This window comes from Hyla sarda, chromosome 3, assembly GCF_029499605.1.
Source record: "Hyla sarda isolate aHylSar1 chromosome 3, aHylSar1.hap1, whole genome shotgun sequence".
Lineage (NCBI taxonomy): Eukaryota > Metazoa > Chordata > Amphibia > Anura > Hylidae > Hyla > Hyla sarda.
In genome coordinates, this window is record NC_079191.1 from 107,459,593 (window position 1) to 107,483,023 (window position 23,431).

The 23,431-nt window shown below is 42.3% G+C and overlaps 1 protein-coding gene across 6 annotated transcripts in view; it reads right to left on the reverse strand.

The window, feature by feature from the left end:
* Positions 1 to 596: 596 nt before the first annotated feature.
* The window catches only part of LOC130360608 (phospholipid scramblase family member 5-like), an 86,058-nt gene continuing 63,223 nt past the window's right edge, over positions 597 to 23,431 (reverse strand). For 5 of the 6 annotated variants that reach the window (XM_056563155.1, XM_056563153.1, XM_056563156.1 and 2 more), the window contains exons 6-7: positions 21,295 to 21,456; positions 597 to 883 (exon numbers count right to left, since the gene is read on the reverse strand). In XM_056563155.1, the coding sequence (XP_056419130.1) occupies positions 845 to 883; positions 21,295 to 21,456 (201 nt within the window). In that variant the 3' untranslated portion in view covers positions 597 to 844. The remainder of the gene's footprint in view (positions 884 to 21,294; positions 21,457 to 23,431) is intronic. The other variant, XM_056563157.1, reaches the window with a different exon arrangement.

The window sequence follows — 23,431 nt, forward strand, 5'->3', positions numbered from 1 at the left end:
AAAAAGTGATCAAAAAGTCCAATCAATGCAAAAATGGTACCAATAAAAACTTCAGAACACGGCGCAAAAAATGAGCCCTCATACCGGCCCATACGCAGAAAAATAAAAAAAGTTATAGGGGTTAGAAGATGAGAATTTTTAAGGTAAAAAACTATTTAAAAAAATAATAATAATAAAATAAATAAATAAATACACATATTAGACTTTAAAGCCGCTGTTTTTTTTAAACAACCAATTAGAAACATTAATTATAAACAACACAATAAAATTACAAAGTTCTAATTATGTGTATTGCAAGTTCTAAATCTTGTTATTGTAACCGGTGCACACACATGGGGACAAATAGCTGCTAAACCTTTATTTAAGTGGATGTTTGTCTGCCATCTGCTGGACACTCAGTTTATTGAAATTTTTCAAGGATGCATCCGTTCTCTATGCCACTTGAAATTCTCACAGCTGAAACTCACAACTCACAACGTCAAGTGGAAAACTAGAAAGTGGGTGATCTGATTCCAAACAGATATCAGAACATGTAAATAATATGAAAAGTCAACTTGATTAAAAAATATACGTATTACACTTTTACGTTTATTAAAATCAACTTGTTAAAAACATTTTAGGCAAAAAACTAAATACATACAGATGCCAATTGTGTGTAATGCAAGTTCTATTGTTTCAGGCATTTAATGTACATTTTATTGACAAACGTCCTTACTGTCTGTTCCCGTTAAACTATTGTGTATTTTTCTTTTCTTCTTTTTCCCCTGTGATTGTATATTTCCTCAGTTCCTTCTTCTTTATACACAGTTCAGATTTCAGTGATAAATAGTTCCTCTTAACATTTTCATATGCCATCTGATGATTGCTCAAAGTACATCAAGTCCTGAAATACAGTATATACAAAAATTGGTCCTAAATTCAAAATATGGTGATGTGTCCTGAACAGTCAAACCACCTAATATAGTACGTCCAAGGAGGAAGACAGCACTAGTCCCTGCTCTTATGCCCGTGACCATCCGGATAACCAGTCCAGATATAGAACATCCAATTGGTATAGGTCACAGCAAAAAGTATGCAGACTCCCAATTTCAAAAAGGCTGTGGTCTTTATTTAGGTCATCAGCAATGCAACGTTTCGGCTATAGTGTAGCCTTTGTCAAGCATGCTTGACAAAGGCTACACTATAGCCGAAACGTTGCATTGCTGATGACCTAAATAAAGACCACAGCCTTTTTGAAATTGGGAGTCTGCATACTTTTTGCTGTGACCTATACCAATTGGACACCTAATATAGTATATAGCATTATAAGCAATTTCTGACTACAATGTTATTAGGTAATCTATTTATTTATACCCTTTCACATTTTTCAAAATATTGTAGCAGATTTATTCGTACTGGTGCACCATGTGCGCAGGTCCCTCATGTGCTCTGCCCAACTTAGCAGGTAGTAGATTCATGATCCTTGTGTAGGCCTGAAGAGGTACTCCGCCAGGGTCCCGCCGCTGCAGCACCCCAGTATCCGATGCACGGAGCGAACTATTCTCAGTGCCGGATGACTGGCGACAACAGCCGCCACACCCCCTCCATTCATGTCTATGGGAGGAGGCGTGACTGCTACATACTAGCCCTCACACCCCCTCCCATAGACATGAATGGATGGGGCGTGGTGTGGCACCGGTGATCATACATCTGACCCCCATGATCAGACATCTTATCCTATCCTCACACAATGTAATAAGGGGTGCAGTGAGTATTTACACCCCACTGGCATTTGACAGATCTTTGGAACAGTGGGCTGTGCAAATGAAAAATTACATTTTTCATGGACCACTGTTCCAAAAATCTGTCAGACACCTGTGGGGCGTAAATGCTCACTGTACCCCTTATTGCATTACATGAGGGGTGTAGTTTCCAAAATGGGATCACATGTTGGGGGCAGGGGACATTGTTCTGGCACTATGGGGGCTTTGTAAACACACGTGGCCTTCAATTCCGGACAAAATTTCTCTTCAAAAGCTCAATGCGGCTCCTTCTCTTCAGAGCATTGTAGTTCGCCAGCAGAACACTTTACATCCATATATGGGGTATGTTCTTACTCAGAAGAAATAGGGTTACAAATTTTTGGGGGGCTTTTTTCCTATTTTCCCTTCTGAAAATAAAAGAATTTAGGGTAACACCAGCATTTTAGGGAAAACATTTTTTTTTTTTCATTTTCCCATTCAATTTTAATGAAAATTCTTCAAACACCTGTGGGGTGTTAAGGAGATGTAGTTATGCAACAGGTGGAGGTACGCAACTACAACTCCCAGCATGCCCAGACAGCTGTTTGCTGTTTGGGCTTGCTGGGATTTGCAGTTTTGCAACATCTGGAGAGCTACAGTTTAGAGACCACTGCACAGTGATCTCCAAACTGTAGCCCTCCAGCTGTTGCAAAACTGCAAATCCCTGCATGCCCAAACAGCATACAGCTGTCTGGGCATGCTGGGAGTTGTAGTTTTGCAACATCTGGAGGGCTACAGTTCAGAGACCACTGTATAGTGGTCACAAAACTGTAGCCCTCCAGATGTTGCTAGGCAACTCACCGACTTCTGTAGAATCCAGGGAGCCGCATCACCGTCCTCTGCTGCCGCCGATTTTCGCCACCGATCATAGCCTCTGCTGATGGGTAAGTGGACTTCGGCGCCAGTCCCTGTCGTTTTCCCCGTGTTGCCCAGCCTACTGTGGATGGGCACAACAGGGATACCGAAAGTTAACCCCCCCGCCCCTGATCTACTATTGGTCGTCGCTTCTTAACGACCAATAGCAGGGATAGGAGGGGTGGCACCCCTGTCACCTCACTCCTATACCTTCAGAGGGATCGTAGGTGTCTTAGACAACCCTGATCCCCCTTATTTTCCGGGTCACATGAGACCCGTATTACCCGGAATCGCCGCAAATCGCTGGTGTGAAGGGCAATCTGATGACCCCCCCTGGGCATTTGCGTAGGGTGCCTGTTGATCGATATCAGCAGTCACCCCGGTCCGGTCCCCGTCTGGCGCGCGGCGGGGACCGAAATTCCCACGGACGTACAGGTACGTCCTGGGTCCATAAGTACCAGGGTGTCAGGGCGTACCCGTGTGCCCTGGGTCCTTAACTGGTTAATATTGTGGCTTATACCGTCTATTTTCCAGCAATCACCATCCTGGGTCACAGTGGTTGCATATGGTGATAACAACTAAGTTTCTGTGTGACCTGCTCCTGAATACAATTAACCTTTACACACAAAATGACATAACACTATATTCTAAGGCCGGGTTTACACTCTGTAAAATGTTGCGACTTACTTCATTTTATGCATGCTTTATTGGCCTTAATTGGAAAAAAAAGTCACAATTTTTAACAATCGTTTTTTACCCTGATGGCTGAAAAATCACACAAAAAATTAAATAGGTAATGAAATGTACACAGTGTAAACCCAGCCTAACTGTGAAGTTCTAACTAAAGTATATTTACAGTGGATGGACAAGCACAGGAGCTTAGCCAGTGTCATGGAGGAGAACCCTTCCATTCTTTCATATACCCACTAGACATCTTATCCCCTATCCCTTGGATAGGGGATAAGATGTCTGATCTCGGCTGCGGCACACCAGACATACGGTGCATGGAATGAACTTCGCTCTGGGCAGGATAACTGGCGATAGGGGGCGGAGGCTTGTGACGTCATGGTCATGCCCCGTTCGTGACGTCACGGCCATGCCCCCTCAATGCAAGTCTATGGGAGGGGGTATGGCGGCCGTCACGCCCCCCTCCCATAGACTTGCATTGAGGGGGCGCGGTCGTGACGTCACAAGCATGGCGCGGCCGTGATGTCATGAGCCTGCTCCAAACGAACGCCAGGTGCAGCAGAGAGATCGCGGGGGTCCTCGGCGGGGTCCTTTGGATAGGGGATAAGATGTCTAGGGGAGGAGTACCACTTTAAGTTATCAAGTCAGATCTCAGAGAAATAACATGACAATTCACACTCATTGTTGTCTCAAAATGGATTCCTAATCTTTACTCAGAGGATGTAGTTTATATACATAATAGCATATAGTGACATCATATCTACAGTGAGACAGTTTATTTCACAATACAAAGGGTTTGACATTCAACTGGGAGCTAAAAGAGGAAATTCTGGTCAGACAGCCAGATTCTCCAACTCAAAGGAGAATTCCCCAAATTCTGTGCCAGAAATGAATTTATAATTTAATGCAAGTCTATGGGAGGGGGCGTGATGGCCGTCATGCCCCCTCCCATAGACTTGCATGGGGGCGGGGCGTGATGTCACACGGGGCATGAGTCATGTTGAGTCATGTGTCATGAGTCATGTTGTCACGATTTTCCGTCCCCGTGGTCGGGAGGAATTAGCCAGAGAACCTCCAGCGCTTCCGGAAGCAGTTACAGGTGGGTGCTGCTTGCTATATTGCGGGGGTCCCCAGCGGCAGGACCCCGGCGATCTGACATCTTATCCCCTATCCTTTGGATAGGGGATAAGATGTCTAGGGGCAGAGTACCCCTTTAAATGCACTTGTAAATGCATATCTTTCAGAAGATTTTCTGCCTTCAAATACACTAGTATTTTTCTGCTCTTTGCCATGTGATTCCAATCTTACATCTAAGCTTTACCATTATTCTACTACTCTCTTTACATTTCTTGTTGCTTCTATATTTACATTACCATATGATCCCTGAAGACATTAATAATTTCCTGAAGCTTTTATTTAATGAATAATTTAATTATTTTATCATGACCAATACTTTAAAACAAGATATTTATTATATCCAGATATAAGATGATAGAAGTATTCATTTGTTCATCTATTGTACTTAAGTGCAACTAATGCAGTTGATCATAATTTTGGCTATTAAAAGAGATATAGAATAATGTAAATGGACAACAGATTTACTTAAATAATGAACAAAAAATATTCTATTTAATTAAGAACTATAAATCTCAAAATATTTGGTTATGAACATTAATTTTATAATGCAAAGACTGCCATCTTGTGGTCAACACGTAGATTGCCCCCAAAAAAAAATGTTTTCCTTATTACGATGTAGGCTACATTTATTATATTTGAATGAATAAAACTAGGTTACTACAAGTAATATCGGAAGAATTGTGGAGAATTCTGGTAGGGATTTGTTTTTATTGTTTTTATTTTGTTTGTTGTTTTTTATTTAGCAAAATTGATAGCAAAATCAGCACAAATGTCTACCGGTGAAGGAAGTATATGTATCCAATCCAGAAATGTGCATATTTTATTTTTGAAAGGGTGGCATATGGTTAGATATCAGTCCAACTGGTGGAGCCCAACAATTGCTCAGATTAAGTCACAGCGATGCTAGAATGGCACTTTAAGCTAATTTTAGTCAGTGCAGGTGCCCAGAGAGCTAGGCAGAAATAGCATAACATTTTCTAATATTTCTAGTTGCAACATTTTGATCATCAGATCAAATCATTTGGACATGCAAACATTGTTAACATGTTATTTTAATATTCTCATTAGAACTCATCAGGCAAAATATTTTCTTAGACTATTCTACGTTTATTGGGCATTGCGGTAGCATTACATTAAATTAAATATTAAATAATTTAAATAAATAATTAAACATTAATTGAACTGGCACTGGATTATATGTATATATATATATATATATATATATATATATATATATATATATATATATATATATGAGTCATGGCCGTAAATGTTGGCACCCCTGAAATTAAGTATTTCTCACAGAAAAGGATTGCAGTAACACATGTTTTGTTATACACGTGTTTATTCCCTTTGTGTGTATGGGAACTAAACCAAAAAAGGGAGGAAAAAATGCAAATTGGACATAATGTCACACCAGACTCCAAAAATGGCCTGGAAAAAATGATTGGCACCCTTAACTTAATATTTGGTTGCACACCCTTTGGAAAAAATAACTGAAATCAGTTGCTTCCTATAACCATCAATAAGCTTCTTACACCTCTCAGCCGGAATGTTGGACCACGCCTCCTTTGCAAACTTTGCCAGGTCACTCTTATTTCCCAACAGCATTTTTAAGATCTCTCCACAGGTGTTCAATGGGATTTAGATCTGGACTCCTTGCTGGCCACTTCAGAACTCTCCAGCGCTTTGTTGCCATAGATTTCTGGGTGTTTTTTGACATATGTTTGGGGTCATTGTCCTGCTGGAAGACCCAAGAATTTGGACGTATGCCCAGCTTTCTGACACTGGGCTGTATAGTGCGACCCAAAATCCATTGGTAATCCTCAGATTTCATGATGCCTTGTACACATTCAAGGCATCCAGTGCCAGAGGCAGCAAAACAACCCCAAAACATCATTGAACATCCACCATATTTCACTGTAGGTACTGGGTTCTTTTCTTTGTGGGCCTCATTCTGTTTTCAGTAAACAGTAGAATTATGTGCTTTACCAAAAAGCTCTATCTTGGTCTCATCTGCCCACAAGTCAATTTCCAAGAAGGATTTTGGCTTACTCAAGTGCATTTTGGCAAAATATAATCTTGCTTTTTTATGTCTCTGTGTCAGCAGTGGGTCCTCCTGGGTCTCCTGCCATAGCGTTTCATTTTATTTAAATGTTGATTGATATTTTCTGCTGACACTGATGCTCCCTGAGCCTGCAGGACAGCTTGAATATCTTTGGAACTTGTTTGGGCTGCTTATCCACCATCTGGACTATCCTGCATTGACACCTTTCTCTTCCATCCACGCCCAGGGAGATTAGCTACAGTGCCATGGGTTGCAAGCTTCTTGATAATGTTGCGCACTGTTGACAAAGGTAAATCTAGACTTAAGGAGATTGACTTGTAACCTTGAGATTGTTGATATTTTCCACAATTTTGGTTCTCAAGTCCTCAGACAGTTCTCTTCTCCTCTTTTTGTTGTCCATGCTTAGTGTGGCACACACAGACACACAATGCAAAGACTAAGTGAACTTCTCTCCTTTAATCTGCTTTCAGGTGGGATTTTTATATTGCCCACACCTGTTACTTGCCCCAGGTGAGTTTAAAGGAGCATCACATGCTTGAAACAATCTTATTTTTCCACAATTTTGAAAAGGTGCCAATAATTTTGTCCAGCCCATTTTTGGTGTTTGGTGTGACATTATGACCAATTTGCTTTTTTTCCTTCCTTTTTGTTTAGTTCCAATACACACAAAGGGAATAAACATGTGCATAGCAAAACGTGTTACTGCAATCCTTTTCTGTGAGAAATACTTCATTTTCTTGAAAAATCTCAGGGGTGTTAACATTTACGGCCATGACTATATATTTTTTTTTTTTCGTTACATACAGTGAAGATGTACTTGGTTAATTGTATGTTTCTGAATATTGGATCAATGTTTAAATTGAAAAGATTCCAGCTAAAGCTTTGTGGGGGAATTTACTAAAAACAGCATTTCATCCCCCACTCTTATGTCTGCATTTGCTGTGCTGGATTTATGGATGGGCACATGTCACCAGCACACCTTTGGCCATTGCAGCCTCAAAAATGTACATGAGCCCAGAGCTGGCTTAGATTTCAACTACAATTTACATATTTTTGCAAGGGTAAATTGCAAAAAAAAAAATTGGTCCATAAGGGAGCTGGGTCCCTCTAATGCAAAGCCATGATTCCTACTTGCCTACTTGCGAAGTGCTGTGGAGTAAAGCAAAAAGTCCCCTAATGTTTTAACAAATTGAGAGTTTGCAGAAAAATGTGCAGCCTTTTGTTGCTCTGCACCAAATGCAGTCCTTCATGCATATTCCCTATGTTTAATTAGTCCAAAAGCCAAGTATTAGGACCTTACACATCATTACTACTGATGTTATTGCATTAGTCTGGACTCCTAGGACTGCATCCACCTTTTCCAGCCCACCGGAGCACCTGAAAACTGAACTAATTTATGCAGGCTAAAGTCAGCAACTGCCGAGCCGAGAAGTTTGTGATGAATCAAATCACTGTAACTTCGCTCATCTTTAATCAGTAACACACTACGCCGCCAGGGACTCAAATCATGCAGTGCCAGACGTGTCCCCCTGCTTAAGCCAGTCCAGGCCCGTCTGAAGTCTGCTAGAGAGCATTTGGGTGATCCTGAAGAGTATTGAGAGAATGTCATATGGTCAGATGAAACCAAAGTGGAACTTTTTGGTAAAAATTTTAACCTGTCATGTTTGGAGGAGAAAGAATGCTGAGTTGCATCCAAAGAACACCATACCTACTGTGAAGCATGGGGGTGGACACATCATACTTTGGGGCTGTTTTTCAGCCAAAGGAACAGGATGACTGATCCATGATCCAAGAATGAATGGGGCCATGTATGAAAACCTCCTTTCATCAGCAAGGGCATTGGAGATGAAACGTGGCTGGGTCTTTCAGCATGACAATGATCCCAAACACACTGCCCGGGCAACGAAGGAGTGGCTTCGTAAGAAGCATTTCAAGGTCCTGGAGTGGCCTAGCCAGTCTCCAATCTCAACCCCATAGAGGGAGTTGAAAATCCGTGTTGCCCGGTGACAGCCCCCAAACATCACTGCTCTAGAGGAGATCTGCATGGAGGAATGGGCCAAAATACCAGCAAAAGTGTGTAAAAACCTTGTGGAATTACAGAAAACGTTTGACCTCTGTCATTGCCAACAAAGGGTATATAACAAAGTACTTTTGTTATTGGCCAAATACTTATTCTCCACCATAATTTGCAAATAAATTCTTTAAAAATCAGACAATGTGATTTTATGGATTTTTTTTTCTCATTCTGTCTCTCATAGTTGAGATATACCCAGGGCTCAAGTCCTGCAGGAACATGTGGGAACTGAGTTCCCGCATTTTTTTTCACAGCAGGAGTCCTGCATGACCTTCCCACACTTCTTTTCCTGGGACTTAACCTCTGGGTATAACTATGATGAAAATTACAGGCCTCTCTCATCTTCTTAAGTGGGAGAACTTGCACAATAGGTGGCTGACTAAATATTTTTTTTTCCCCACTGTAAGTGTGTCTTACAGTACACTGCATTAGCCATAAAAACAACACTTGTCAAAAAAACAACACTTTAGAGGTTGAGATGGCTGATACCTACTCCCCACCCCAGCTGGCTCAAGCAGAATACATGGGGAGTCAAGCACAGGCCTTTGAAGACTCATGTAGCCTGTTGAAGCCATAACTATATTCTATATTAAAATTCTAAATCCATCTTGACCTAGGGCAGCAGGAGAATTGGACCTGGAGCTGAAGGTCCAGTAGATGTAAAACAAATCTTGCCCTGGCCATAGCTATGATTAATAATATAAAGAGTTATGGTAAACCCTTGTTGTTGGACAGCATAGGCACATACCATATATCGCTGCCACATATAGTGTCCTATAAGTTTTCCAGAAAAAAAGATAAAGATGGACTTTCCACAGAATTGGCCATCAATAGTTGATAAGCGGAATGTTGACACCCAGCATCTCGGCCAATTTGCTGTTTGGCGCCAGCTAAGCCAGAAGCAGTATTCTCTGTACTCTTTGTAGGGGTGGCCTAGGGGTACTGCAACCTTAGCTCCAGGACTCAGGTACTTTTTCCACAGCAGGAACACTAAAGTAAAAAGGTGCTGAGGTTGAAGTACCCCGCCGCTGCTGCTTCTACACAGAGTAGAGAGCCAACTGCTTCCGGCTTTATTCTCAGTGTAGTGCGGAAGCTGATCAGATGATGGAAAGGTCATTGTTATTGTTACTTGTAAAGTCTGATTATCAGGTCTGCATGTAATTGGGTTTGAATGTTTCATTGTGTTTTAGGTCCATCGTGGTTAGGTTATAAAAGTGGCCCTGTGTGCTGTGATGTTTGATATGTATGAATGTAGTCAGCCATTTGCTTCCTCCTTATCTCCCTGCATTTCAAATCCTGTGTACATATATCCCTTTAAAGCACAGGGCAAATTTTACACCTCAAGTAGACTTGCTGGCTGGGAATTCTCTTAGAGCATCTCTGCCCAAATGATGTATATTGTCCCATACATATGAACATTTGAGGTAAAATAGCATATGTAAGATTATGCCATATCCTGCCTATTGCAGGGAGGGTCGATCAAAAAATATATACAGAATCAGTGGGATCCCAGCTTCTCAGTGAGATTGAATATGATGGGCCTGACATGGCGGATGGAGGAGATATGGGGGGGGGGGGGGGGAGATTTATCAAAATCTGTAAAGAGGCAAAGTTGCCTAGTTGCCCATGGCAACCAATCAGCATGCTTCTTACATTCTTAACAAGGCCTGTTAAAAATGAAAGAAGCAATCTGATTGGTTGCTATGTGCAACTATGCAACTTTGCCTCTTCCCAGGTTTTGATACATTTCCTCATGGAGCTGTGGCATTGTCATTGTCTCAGACTAGTCCTGTTTGATCTCTAACTGACAGGCTGAGGTACCTTAAGTGACAGGTTGTGGGCCCAGCTTGGAGAGATATTAAAGTATGTTATGGACATGTGGTAGCTTGGGGGTGTAGGTGGTGTAGCTATGCAGTGATGAAAGGGTGTTGGATTAACCCTTAAATGTCGTGACGCCATGTTGCGGGTTCTTCCTCAGTATACATATATATATATATATATATATATATATATATATATATATATATATATATATATATATATATATATATATATATATATATATATATATCCTACCGCCACCCGTCCCAGGAACGTTAGGGAGGAATAAAGGATTGTCTACAACCGGAGGATTAGTAAACTGTTTAACTTTACAGCAGCTTTTATGCAGGTTGATAACGGCAAACAGTCTATACGGAAGAATAGTCTGTAAGTTCCTCACAGTTGGTTGGGACCTTGTAGTATATGGAGCTCTTTCACAAAGCATTATGGTACATCACGTGACCACATCACGTGTCCTGGAAGGTCCTTAAGCTTAACTTAACATTAGACTTATTAATCATGTGACCTAAGGTCCTGGAAGTACTATACACATAATAAAATATATACAATTTATACACATCAAACATAATATAATTAAAGAAGGAAGAGGTTACAAGGGGTTATCCCCCCAGGAGGATCCTACCGGTATGTAGGAACTCTGACTTTGGGGACTTAGCACACAAGGTGCGGTACAATGTACAGTACCGGGACACCACAGACAACCAGCCCCATAATATCGCTGAGAGGACCATATGCCATGGAAGTGCTTTCCAAACAGTGTGTCTCCAGCTGTTGCAAAACTTCAACTCCCAGCCAAAGTCTGTCCTGTAGTTTTGCAACAGCTGGAGAAACACTGTTTGGAAAACACTGTGCCGCTGTATAATATTTCCAGATTTTTCCCTTTTATTTCTCTCTGATTTTGTGTACTTTTACTTTGGTCTCTTGTAAAATATATACTTTTTATATAGCAGAACTTTACTGTATCTGTTCTTCTTCTGTCTCATACTTTTTAAACCAAACTTAGCCCGAGGGGAGTCTGTGTAGCTCACATTACTACTATTTCTTCTGTAGATATCTGGGACAGAAATATTGATAGTTTATGGTTGTGAAGGATATATTATCATGTTCAATACCCAGTTTTTCTTACAGGTTACTGGAGCTTCATTGGGGGCGAAATTCTCCCCCTCTCTTGCTAACATTTATATGTGTTGGTGGTAGAGGGGGACTCTTTTCGCCCCCACTAACCCCTTTAGCTCCCAGTTATTATGGTATGGCCGCTACATCGACGACCTCCTCTTTATTTGGGGGTCCGATGTAGCGGCCATACTCGAGTTCACTGATTTTATGAACTCCAATGAGTATAACCTTCAGTTCACAGTTTGCTTTGAACAAAACAGGGTTAATTTCTTGGACCTTACATTGCGGGGTGACAGTGATACCGGCAATATTATTACTATCACATTTAGGAAAAAAACTGCAGTAAATTCTATTCTGCATGCCGGTTCCTGTCACCCCTCACATGTAGCGGAGAATTTACCCCTGGGTGAGATGACCAGGACATGCCGCAACTGTTCCCTTGATAATGATTTTGCTAATGAAGTCATTGCCATAGGCAACAGATTGAAGGAACGTGGCTACTCTGATTGGACCATCCAGAGAGCCAAAACCATTGTTAGCAATAAGAGTCACTCTGATCTAATCAAGCCACAAGCTCCGAGCAAGAATCCCAATAATAGAGAACTTCAAAATAAGAAAAAAAAACACAATCAAGACTCCCCCTTAGTCTTTTCTACACAATATAGCATAGACTTTAAGGCAGTTAGTAACATTATTAAAAATAATATGCCAATCATACTTACAGATCCCGAATTTCGGGTAGCCTTAAACAGGGGTTTTAGATGTGTGTCTAGAAGAGCTCCGACTTTGGGTCAAAAATTGTCCCCTAGCATATTCCTGGATCCCCCAAGAAGTACATCCACCTGGCTTAATTGTCCAGGCTCATACAAATGTGGATCTGGGAAGTGTATTTGTTGCAACTACATGAATAACTCTGCATCATTTGTATCTACTAGCAACAACAAATGCTTTAACGTGAAAAAATATGTAAATTGCAACACAGCTGGAGTCATATACCTTTTCACGTGCCGTGTCTGCAGTGTGCAATATGTAGGATGTACTATTAATCTACTAAAAATTAGGGTACGCAAACATCTATCCGACATTGCACATTTTCAGACACGGCACATATCTATGGTTACCAGACACTGCGCTGTGGCGCATGGTGGCAACACCTCAAGCCTTATTGTGCAAGGCATTGAAAGAGTTGAAAAGCCACCTAGAGGTGGTAATGTGAGACAAAAGATCTTAGATCGGGAAATTTTCTGGATTCTCACCCTTGATACACGGGTGCCTTGAGATTTGAACAGGAGGTTGGATACCATCCTGCATTATTGACACTAGTGTAAATTTATAAGCCAAAAAATCAGCCTATAATTACCTCTCTGCACCAAATTATGCCTACTGTGATTCTGTATGGCTGTTGTTTAAACAGGATATGTCTCTCCGTTTCCGAGAAAATACATACTTCATCCCCCAGATTTGGCATCTGTCATGCGAAAAGAACATGCACCTGTTTGCCTCATTAACCTGTTGGGGACGAAGGGCGTATGCATACACCCTTGCGTCCTGGTACTTAAGGACGAAGGGCGTATCCATACGCCCGTGGAAATTTTGGTTCCCGCCACATGCTGGGCAGGGACCGGACCGGGGTGACTGCTGATATCGATCAGCAGGCACCCCATGCAAATGCCCAGGGGGGTCATTAGACCCCCCCATGTTGGCGATCGGCGCAAATCGCAAGTGAATTCACACTTGCGATTTGCGCCGATTCCGGGTCATTACGGGTCTATGGTGACCTGGTGACCCGGAATATAAGGGGGATTGCGGTTGTCTAAGACACCTACGATCCCCCTGAAGGGATAGGAGTGATGTGGCACGGGTGCCACCCCTCCTATCTCTGCTATTGGTGGTCTAGACGCGACCACCAATAGCAGATCGGGGGCGGGGGGGTTAACTTTCGTTTTCCCCGTCCTGCTTACCCACAATAGGCGGGGCAGGACAGGGAAACGACTGGGACCGGCGCCGAAGATCCACTTACCGATCCGGAGGCTGCGGGCGACAGAGATTGGCGGGCGGCGATGACGTGCGGCAGAAGAGGACAACTCCCTGGATCCTACTGAAGCCGGTAAGTTGCCTAGCAACATCTGGAGGGCTACAGTCTGAGACCATTATACAGTGGTCTCTAACCTATAGCCCTCCAGATGTTGCACAACTACAACTCCCAGCATGCCTAGACAGCTGTTTGGGCATGCTGGAATATGTAATTTTGCAACAGCTGGAGGGCTACAGTTTGAGACCATTATACAGTGGTCTCTAAACTGTAACCCTCCAAATCGCCGAAGGGCATGCTGGGAGATGTAGTTATGCAACAGCTGGAGGTACTTAACCACAACTCCCAGCATGCTGAGACAGCTGTTTGCTGCTTGGGCATGCTGGAATTTGTAGTTTTGCAACATCTGGAGGGTCACAGTTTGGAGCATTGGTCTATAAACTGTAGCCCTCCAGATGTTGCAAAACTGCAAATCCCAGCATGCCCAAGCAGCAAACAGCTATCACAGCATGCTGGGAGTTGTGGTTAAGTACCTCCAGCTGTTGCATAACTACATCTCCCAGCATGCCCTTCGGCGATCAGTACATGCTGGAAGTTGTAGTTTTGCAACAGCTGGAGGCACACTGGTTGGAAAATACTGAGTTAGGTAACAGAACCTAACTGAAGGTTTTCCAACCAGTGTGCCTCCAGCTGTTGCAAAAGTACAACTCCCAGCGTGCACGGTCTGTCAGTACATGCTGGGAGTTGTAGTTTTGAAACAGCTGGAGGTTTGCCCCCCCCCCCCCCATGTGAACGTACAGGGTACATTCACACAGGCAGGTTTGCAGTAAGTTTCCTGCTTCCCCCCCCCCCCCCCCAATAAAAATGAAAAACGTATTGTACGGCAGTGTTTCCAAAAAGGGAGCCTCCAGCTGTTGCAAAACAACAACTCCCAGCATTTCTGGACAGCCACTGACTGTCCAGGCATGCTGGGAGTTTAGCAACAGCTGGAGGCACCCTGTTTGGGAATCACTGGCGTAGAATACCCCTATGTCCACCCCTATCCAATCCCTTATTTAGTCCTCAAATGCGCATGGTGCTCTCTCATTTTGGAGCCCTGTCGTATTTCAAGGAAACAGTTTAGGGCCACATATGGGGTATTTCCGTACTCGGGAGAAATTGCACTACAAATTTTGGGGGGATTTTTCTCCATTTACCCCTTATGAAAAGGAAAAGTTGGGGGTTACACCAGCCTGTTAGTGTAAAAAAAAAAAAATTTACACTAACATGCTGGTGTTGCCCCATACTTTTTATTTTCACAAGCAGTAAAAGGAAAAAAAGACTCCCAAAAATTGTAACGCAATTTCTCCTGAGTACAGAAATACCCCATATGTGGGCGTAAAATGCTCTGCGGATGCACAACAAGGCTCAGGATTGAGAGCGCACCATCTACATTTGAGGCCTAAATTGGTGATTTGCACAGGGGTGGCTGATTTTACAGCGGTTCTGACATAAACGCAAAAAAAATAAATACCCAATTGTGACCCCATTTTGGAAACTACACCCCTCACGGAACGTGACAAGGGGTAAAGTGAGCCTCAACACCTCACAGGTGTTTGACGTATTTTCATTAAAATGGATGGGGAAATGAAAAAATATATTTTTTTCACTAAAATGCTGGTGTTACCCTAAATTTATCATGTTCACAAGGGAAAATAGGAAAAATTACCCCCAAAAATTTGTAACCCCATTTCTTCTGAGTAAGAAAATACTACATATGTGGATTTAAAGTGCTCTGCTGGTGCACTACAATACTCAGAGGAGAAGGAGCGCCATTGGGATTTTAAAGAGAAAATTTGTCTAGAATTGAAGACCACGTGTGTTTACAAAGCCCCCATAGTGCCAGAACAATGGACCCCCCCCCACATGTGACCCCATTTTGGAAACTACACCCCTCATGTAATGTAGTAAGGGGTGCAGTGAGCATTTACGCCTCACAGGTGTCTGACAGATTTTTGGAAAAGTGGTCCATGAAAATGAAAAATTTTATTTTTCATTTGCACAGCCCACTGTTCCAAAGATCTGTCAATCGCCAGTAGGGTGTGAATACTCACTGCACCCCTTATTAAATTCTGTGAGGGGTGTAGTTTCCAAAATGGGGTCACATGTGGGGGGGTCCACTGTTCTGGCACCACGGGGGGCTTTGTAAATGCACACTGCCCCTGACTACCATTCCAAACAAATTCTCTTTCCAAAAGCTCAATGGCGCTACTTCTCTTCTGAGCATTGTAGTTCGCCCGCAGAGCATTTTATGTCCTAACATGGGGTATTTCCATACTCAGAAGAGATGGGGTTACAAATTTTGGGGGAGCATTTTCTCCCATTACCCTTTGTAAATGGTAAATTTGGGGAAAAATCTGCACTTTAGTGAAATTTTTTTTTTCATTTACACATCTGATTTTAACGAAAAGTCGTCAAACACCTGTGGGGTGTTAAGGCTAACTGGACCCCTTGTTACGTGCCTTGAGGGGTGTAGTTTACAAAATGGTATGCCATGTGGGGTTTTCTGCTGTTTTGGCACCATAGGGGCTTTCTAAATGTGACATGCCCCCCAAAAACCATTTCAGCAAAATTGACTTTCCAAAATCCCATTGTTGCTCCTTCCCTTCTGAGCCCTCTACTGCGCCGGCCAAACACTTGACATACACATATGAGATATTTCCTTATTCGAGAGAAATTGGGTTACAAATTTTGGGGGGCTTTTTCTCCTATTACCACTTAAACATAAAAATTCAAAAACTGAGTCTACAAGAACATGCCTAAAGGGTATACACTTACTGAATGTCATTTTGGATACTTTGAAGGGTGTTGTTTTTTTTATAATTGGGTCATTTATTGGGTATTTCTAATATGAAGGCCCCTCAAATCCACTTCAAAACTGAACTGGTCCCTGAAAAATTCAGTTTTTTAAAATTTTGTGAAAAATTGGAAAATTGCTGCTGAACTTTGAAGCCCTCTGATGTCTTCCAAAAGTAAAAACATGTCAACTTTATGATGCAAATATAAAGTAGACATATTGTATAGTGAATCAATATATAACTTATTTGGAATGTCTATTTTCCTTACAAGCAGAGAGCTTCAAAGTTAGAAAAATGCAAAATTTAACACATTTTCATCCAATTTTTGAATTTTTCACCAAGAAATGATGCAAGTATCGACGAAAATTTCCCACAACCATAAAGTAGAATATGTCACGAAAAAACTATCTCGGAATCAAATTTATAAGTAAAAGCATCCTGGAGTTATTAATGCTTAAAGTGACAGTGGTCAAATTTGCAAAAAATGCTCCTGTCCTAAGGGTCATAATGGGCTCCGTCCCCAAGGGGTTAAAAATATTTTTCCATTTACATCTGTTAATTTTTATAAATTTTGTTTGGTTTATACTAATAATATACCATATATGTCGCAACAGGAACATTTTCTATGTTTATTTTTACTTTCATTCTTTACTCTCGTCTGTTGTTTATAATATTTTTACGAATAAAGTTTTGAGAATTTTAAAGCATGTTTGTAATTATGTATGCAGGTGTGGAGCGACGTGGGATAGAAGTGTCTCATCCGGGATGCTCCCACCTTGCATATATAAATGATCTTAACACAATTACCTTTGTATGACTAAGGCCCTGCGGGCCGAAACGCGTCACGTTACCTGAGTACCTGCTGTATCCTATGGCAACTGAATAAAAGAAGGTCCTCTATACGTTTGTGCGCTGGACATCTTCCTTCCTCTGCACATTTATAAACAAGTCCTAGTCCTGTTCGTGCGCATGCTTTGGGGTGAGCTGGATATACCTGACTCTGAAGGGTATATTACTCTTATTAGTGGAAGTAAATCCTAGAGTGATTTATACTGGAGTTTGGGCATGATAAGTACTTTGTGTCCTGAGAGAGAACATAAAAACTATGCACTGGAATTGTGGTTATATTGACTTATTGTATGCCCATACCTTGGTAATCATGGTCTAGCTATCGCTCCCTATTCCAATGTTTGCCAACCTTTTTTGGCTCAAGGCACCCCTCAGAAATGTTTTTTTTTTCTTGCGGGACACCCCGACCGAATTTGACGAGCAAAAAAAAAAAAAAGGGTAAAAAGAAGCAATGCACAATACCTATTTATCTGTTGGCTATGTAGATTACAGTGCTGCTTTATACAGCAACTCACAAATGACGTCTTCTCTGATCAGCGTCGTTCCCTTTTCTTCCCGATCTGGTCTGGGCCATAATGACGATTTCTTCCAGCCACAACTCTTCACCGTAAGACCTGCAAAACAAACCTATTAGGCTCTGCACTAGCATCAGTTTTCAGATTTCCCTTTTACAAGTGAAGAGAAATAAAGAGGCGTGTAGGTGTAAAGGGGTAACACAGGGGTGTAGAAAGGTGTACATGGGTGACAGAGGAGTGTACATGGGTAACAGAGGGATGTAGAAGAGTGTACATGGGTGACAGAGGGGTGTACATAGGTGGCAGAGGGTTGTAGAGGAGTGTACATTGGTGGCCAAGGAGTGTAGAGGACAAGGAGCGTTGCCTTCGAAACGTTGCATGGACTTTTCACACCCTCGGGTGTAGGAGATGGCCGTACCTATGGACACAGGTTATACAAATACAGAGAACCTGGCGAGCTGATCTAAATCTCCGACTGGACACTGCTGAAACATTTTTGTGCACATGGGTGAATATTATTTTCTTTTTGTAAGAGAATTGTTTATCATATATAAAGGAAACTTTTGAGCAGCAACTCCAGCGTGTGTTACAATTTTTTCTTGGAGTTTACATGGGTGACAGAGAGGTGTAGGGGATTACAGCTGGGTGTAGCAGAGTGTACATAGGTAACAAAGGGGAGGACAGGGGTGACAGAGGGGAGGACAGTGGTGACAGAGGGGAGGACGGATGGTAGGCATGGGTGATGGGGTAGACAGAGGGGTGGATAGGGGGGTGGAAAGGGGGGGTGACAGTGGGTAGACATGGATGACAGGGGGTAGTCAAGGGGGTGGTCAGAGGGGTGGATGGGGGGTGAACATGGGTGACAGGGGGATGGACCAGGGTGACAAAGGGGTGGACAGGAGTGACAAGGTGGCAACAGAGGGGTAGACAGGGGTGACAAAGGGATACAGGGGTAAATAGGGGGTGGACATGGGTGACAGGAGTATGGACAGGGGCAACAGAGAGTTGAATAGGGGGTGGCCAAGGTGGACAGGGGTGACAAGTGGGTAAAAGAGGTTTGGATGGGAGTAACAGAGAGGGGTGGCTAGGGGTGACAAGGGGGTAAAAGAGGGGTGACAGTGGTGACAAAGGGACAGATGGGTGAATAGGGGGGTGGACATGGGTGACAGGGGGATAGACAGAGGTGACAGAGGGGTGGCCAAGGTGGACATGGATGAACAGAGGGTGGACATGGGAGACAGGGGGGTGGACATGGGACACGGGGGGTGAACAGGGGTGACTGGATAAGAGGGATGGTCAAGGGTGACAAGTGGGTAATAAAGGGGGGTACAGGAGTAACAGAGAGGAGTGGACAGGGGTGACAAGGGGGTAAAAGAGGGGTGGACAGGAGTGACAGAGAGGGGTGGAAAGGGGTGACAAAGGGAAAGAGGGGTCAATAAGGGGTGGACATGGGTGACAGATGGGTAGACTGGGGGTGGTCAGAGGGGTGGATGGGAGGGGGTGAACATGGGTGACAGGGTGATGGACAGGGGAGACAGAGGGATGGCCGAGATGGACATGGATGACAGGAGGGTGGACATGGGAGACAGGAGGGGTGAACAGGGGGGTGGACAAGGGTGAAAAGGGGGTAAAAGAAAGGTGACAGGGGTGACAAAGGGAAAGAGGGGTGAATAGGGGGGTGAACATGGGTGAAAGGGATGGACAGGGGGTGGAAAAGGAGGACATGGATGACAGGAGGGTGGACATGGGTGCTGGGGGGTTGGGGAGGGTGTGCATGGGTGAAGGGGGGTAGGTGAACAGGGGTAACAGAGTGGAGAGGGTACAGTACCTTAAGCAAGCTGGCTTGTTCTGGCTCAATGCCTTCTGCGGGGGACCGGGAATCCGGCGCAGCATCCCCTTCTCCCCTTCACTACAACGTCCTGCGTGCCTGTGTAGATGCTGTGTGTGCACGCACACTTCCCTTTCCCCCTGCGGCGTTGTGACTCATGGGCGCGCAGGCCAGGAAATTAAAAAAAATAAATAAAAATTTCCCACCGGAGCGTTGCGGCACCCTAAGCAGGGCCTGCCGGCACCCCGGTTGGGAATCACTACCCTATTTACAGGGTGAGGTAGCTGTGTTACAATTCTTCCTGTAGACTGTATTAGTCAAAAAGGTTTTCAGGGAAAATATGTTTGATGGCCTTTCAGTATTTGCTTGGTAAAGGACCACCCCTGCTGATCAGCTTTATAAAATGACTTTCCTTGTTATGTCTCTTTCATTATCATGAGGAACAGCACTGCACAATTGGTTGTGGCTGTGCCTTGAACTGCACCTCATAGCTGTTCCGTTCCATTCAGGTAAACAGAATTGATCTGCAGTAATTACACACTACCACAATCAATGATACAATGCCGTGTCTGCTAAACAATAAAGAGGATGTGACTCTTGATGGACCATCTTGGCTCCTTAACTTGATTGGTCGGCGGGGCTGCCAGGAGTCAAACCCAAATCATTAGATATTGAAAGTCTGTCATAGGGATATGACAGTCCTCAGGGAAGTTATAAAAATTGAAAATAAATAACTACAACTATAAAGGAACACTAAACACATAGGGGGAGATGTATCAAAACCTGTCCAGAGGAAAAGTTGTTGAGTTGCCCATAGCAACCAATCAGATCACTTATTTCATTTTTGAAAAGGCCTATGAAAAATGAAAGAAGGGATCTGATTGGTTGCTGTGGGCAACTCAGCAACTTTTCCTCTGAACAGGTTTTGATGAATCTCCCATTATTTTTCTTTTACGGGCAGAAGAAAGAGCAATATGTTAGTTTGTATGTTCTCCCTGTGCATGTGTGGGTTTTATTTCCCATTTCCCCCCACACTCCAGTAATATATTGATATGCCAATTACATTCCTAGAATATTATTCTTAGACAAGTGTTTGCCTGAGATACAATGTCAATGTGAGTGCCACTTGTTATATCTACTTGATACATGGCTATGGAATGTGTAGGTGCTATTGGAACAGTAGGGAAGAGAATTTCTAGAGCAGAACATGTATTAATTATGTAATATTTTTACTATTTTATCTAACACTTTGCAGATAATGTTTATTCACACTTGTCTCAGGCATCATAATTCCCAACAACAGGCACCCACTTAACTAGTTAGAAGCCAATTAACCTACCAGTATGCGTTTGAATGGAAGGAGGGAAACTGTACCCTTGATGGCAACCCCTGCAAACATTAGGAGAATATACAAGGTTCATGTATGTATCAATCTGTGTAGATCTGAATAAAAGGCTCCGGCACTGCAAGAGAACAATGCTTAGCACTGTGCCACTGTGGATAAAGTAATGCTTTTCCACCCCCTAGACTTTCCCTCCCTCTCAGTCAGCTGGGATACTGCAGGAATTACTCAGAAAGCATGATCAGAAGGTTTAATTAAATCCAGATATCCATGGGAGCCTGGCTAATTATCCGGCTCTGCAATGTATAACAGACGCATTTACTGTACTTACTATAAGAAAGCAGGTGCCAATCAAAGCAGCTTTCAGCTTCACGTCAAGGTCTGCTGGAAATTCTATTCCAAAGTTATCGGCATTAGTGAACACATCATTTACAAATCCAGACCAGTATTTAGAAATCTTCCCAATGATTAAGTTTTCATTTAATGTTTTAACCTATAGAATATAAAACAGAAAGTAAATATATTGCCCTGAGACACTCATCGTCCTACCTCATCTTCCCTTATATCCTTTACAGCAGCACTATCTATGGGGAATTTCTCTGTCCTGAAAACTGAAAGAACTGTTACATTGGCCAGGGAAATAGTAAAACACTATTAAAATCACGGACCTCTGAGTGTGTTTATTTGCTTTCTATCATGTGATCATACAGAGTAGTAACACTGTTGTTTTCTAATATAATGATCAGTAGGCTGCAGCACCACTATTAGTACACACACATGGAACTCCACGGTTAAAACAGACAAAATGCCCCCTCTACATGTTTCGCCACTTCCGTGACGTCCTCACGAGGGAAAATGGGCATCAACCAGAGCAATCAATCAGACAGGTATATATATGCATATAAGGACCTCCCTCACAGGATAGTTGGCCCCCCCGTGCCTTACGCTATCCTCCTTAATTAGCTGTAACATGACTCTAGTGATTACTGATTAGAGCACCCAAGAGTGCAAGTCAGATTGTATTTTCTAATATGATGATAATGACTGTATATGGTTTTTCTGTTGTGCATATACTGCTGACCCCATCTTTGTATATCCACAAATTTCTTTGTAAAGGTTCTCTTATTATGTTTATACCTACAGACTGGATGTTTCTTTTTAGACTTCTTTTTGAGACTTTGGGGTCCTGCTGAACTTTTGTAAATGTATTAGTGGTTCTTATGCTACTCTGGTTGCCGCTACCCTGGAAAGGGAAGTGGGGGTGGAAGTCAGGGGTTACTGCTATTGCCCTGTATATGTGAAAAGAAAAATATGCGGAAGTGCGGGAAGCTATGGGATCTCTTTTGGGGGCTACAACGGCAGCTTTATTAGGCCAGGTTTACACGGCAGAATTTCTGCACTGAATTCTTTATCGAATTCTGCATGAAATTTATAGCTAATTTACTTCAATGGAATTTCTGCACAGTCCATAGGTTTGAGGGGTGTTCAATGCTTTACGCCTGACCCTTTTATTCTGGGAGAGATAACATGGCACCAGAGAAATCTGGCCTTGACTTACCCCTCCCATCTATAGGCACTATGCACCAAATGTTCATGTACAGTATATAGGGAGGTCTGGAGATATAATTGTCAGCCTAAGGTTATTAAAATTATGTGGCCACCTTTAAATAGGGAATTTTAGTTTTTTATTGTGAGTGGTACAAGCCTCAATAAAAAATAAATAAACAAAAACACATAAAAAAACAACATCTTTATCGAAGGTGTTATCAACAAAATAATACAATGACACTATGTTTGATGCAGTGTAAATATCCTTGGCATGTACATGATGCTGTGTGAGCCATACACTGGATAAGCCTTTGAATACTGCAGTTAGCTCTAGGTTTTTTTTCAACAACTAAGTGTTAAGTCAGGAATGTAATTTTTTTTTTCTTACACTTTTGTTCAGTCAGAATGCCGTTCAATGATCCGTAAATTATAAACGGAAAAAAAATACTGCATGTCCATTCTATTCTTCCGTTATAACTAATGGACGTTAGTTTAACGGAACAAAAAAGGTACAAACGGAAGATTAAAAAATCCTATAGACTTTAATGGGATTTATTAACGGAAGTTTAAGGATCCGTTATAAAAGACTTTATAACAGAATTTCCTAACGTATCTTTAAATGGAAGAACTTTATAGTGTGAAAGCAGCCTAAAATTGGTATCTTCTGAGCCCTATAACTTTTTTTTTATTTTTCCACATATGGGACAGTATGAGGGCTCATTTTTTGCGCTGTGATCTAAAGTTTTTAGCGGTACCATTCTTGTATTGATCGGACTTTTTGATCAATTTTTATAAATTTTTTCATGAAATAAGAAGTGACCAAAAATACGCTATTTTGGACTTTTTAATTGTTTTCCGCGTACGCCATTGACCGTGCGGTTTAATTAACAATGTATTATTATAATTCGTGCATTTCTGCA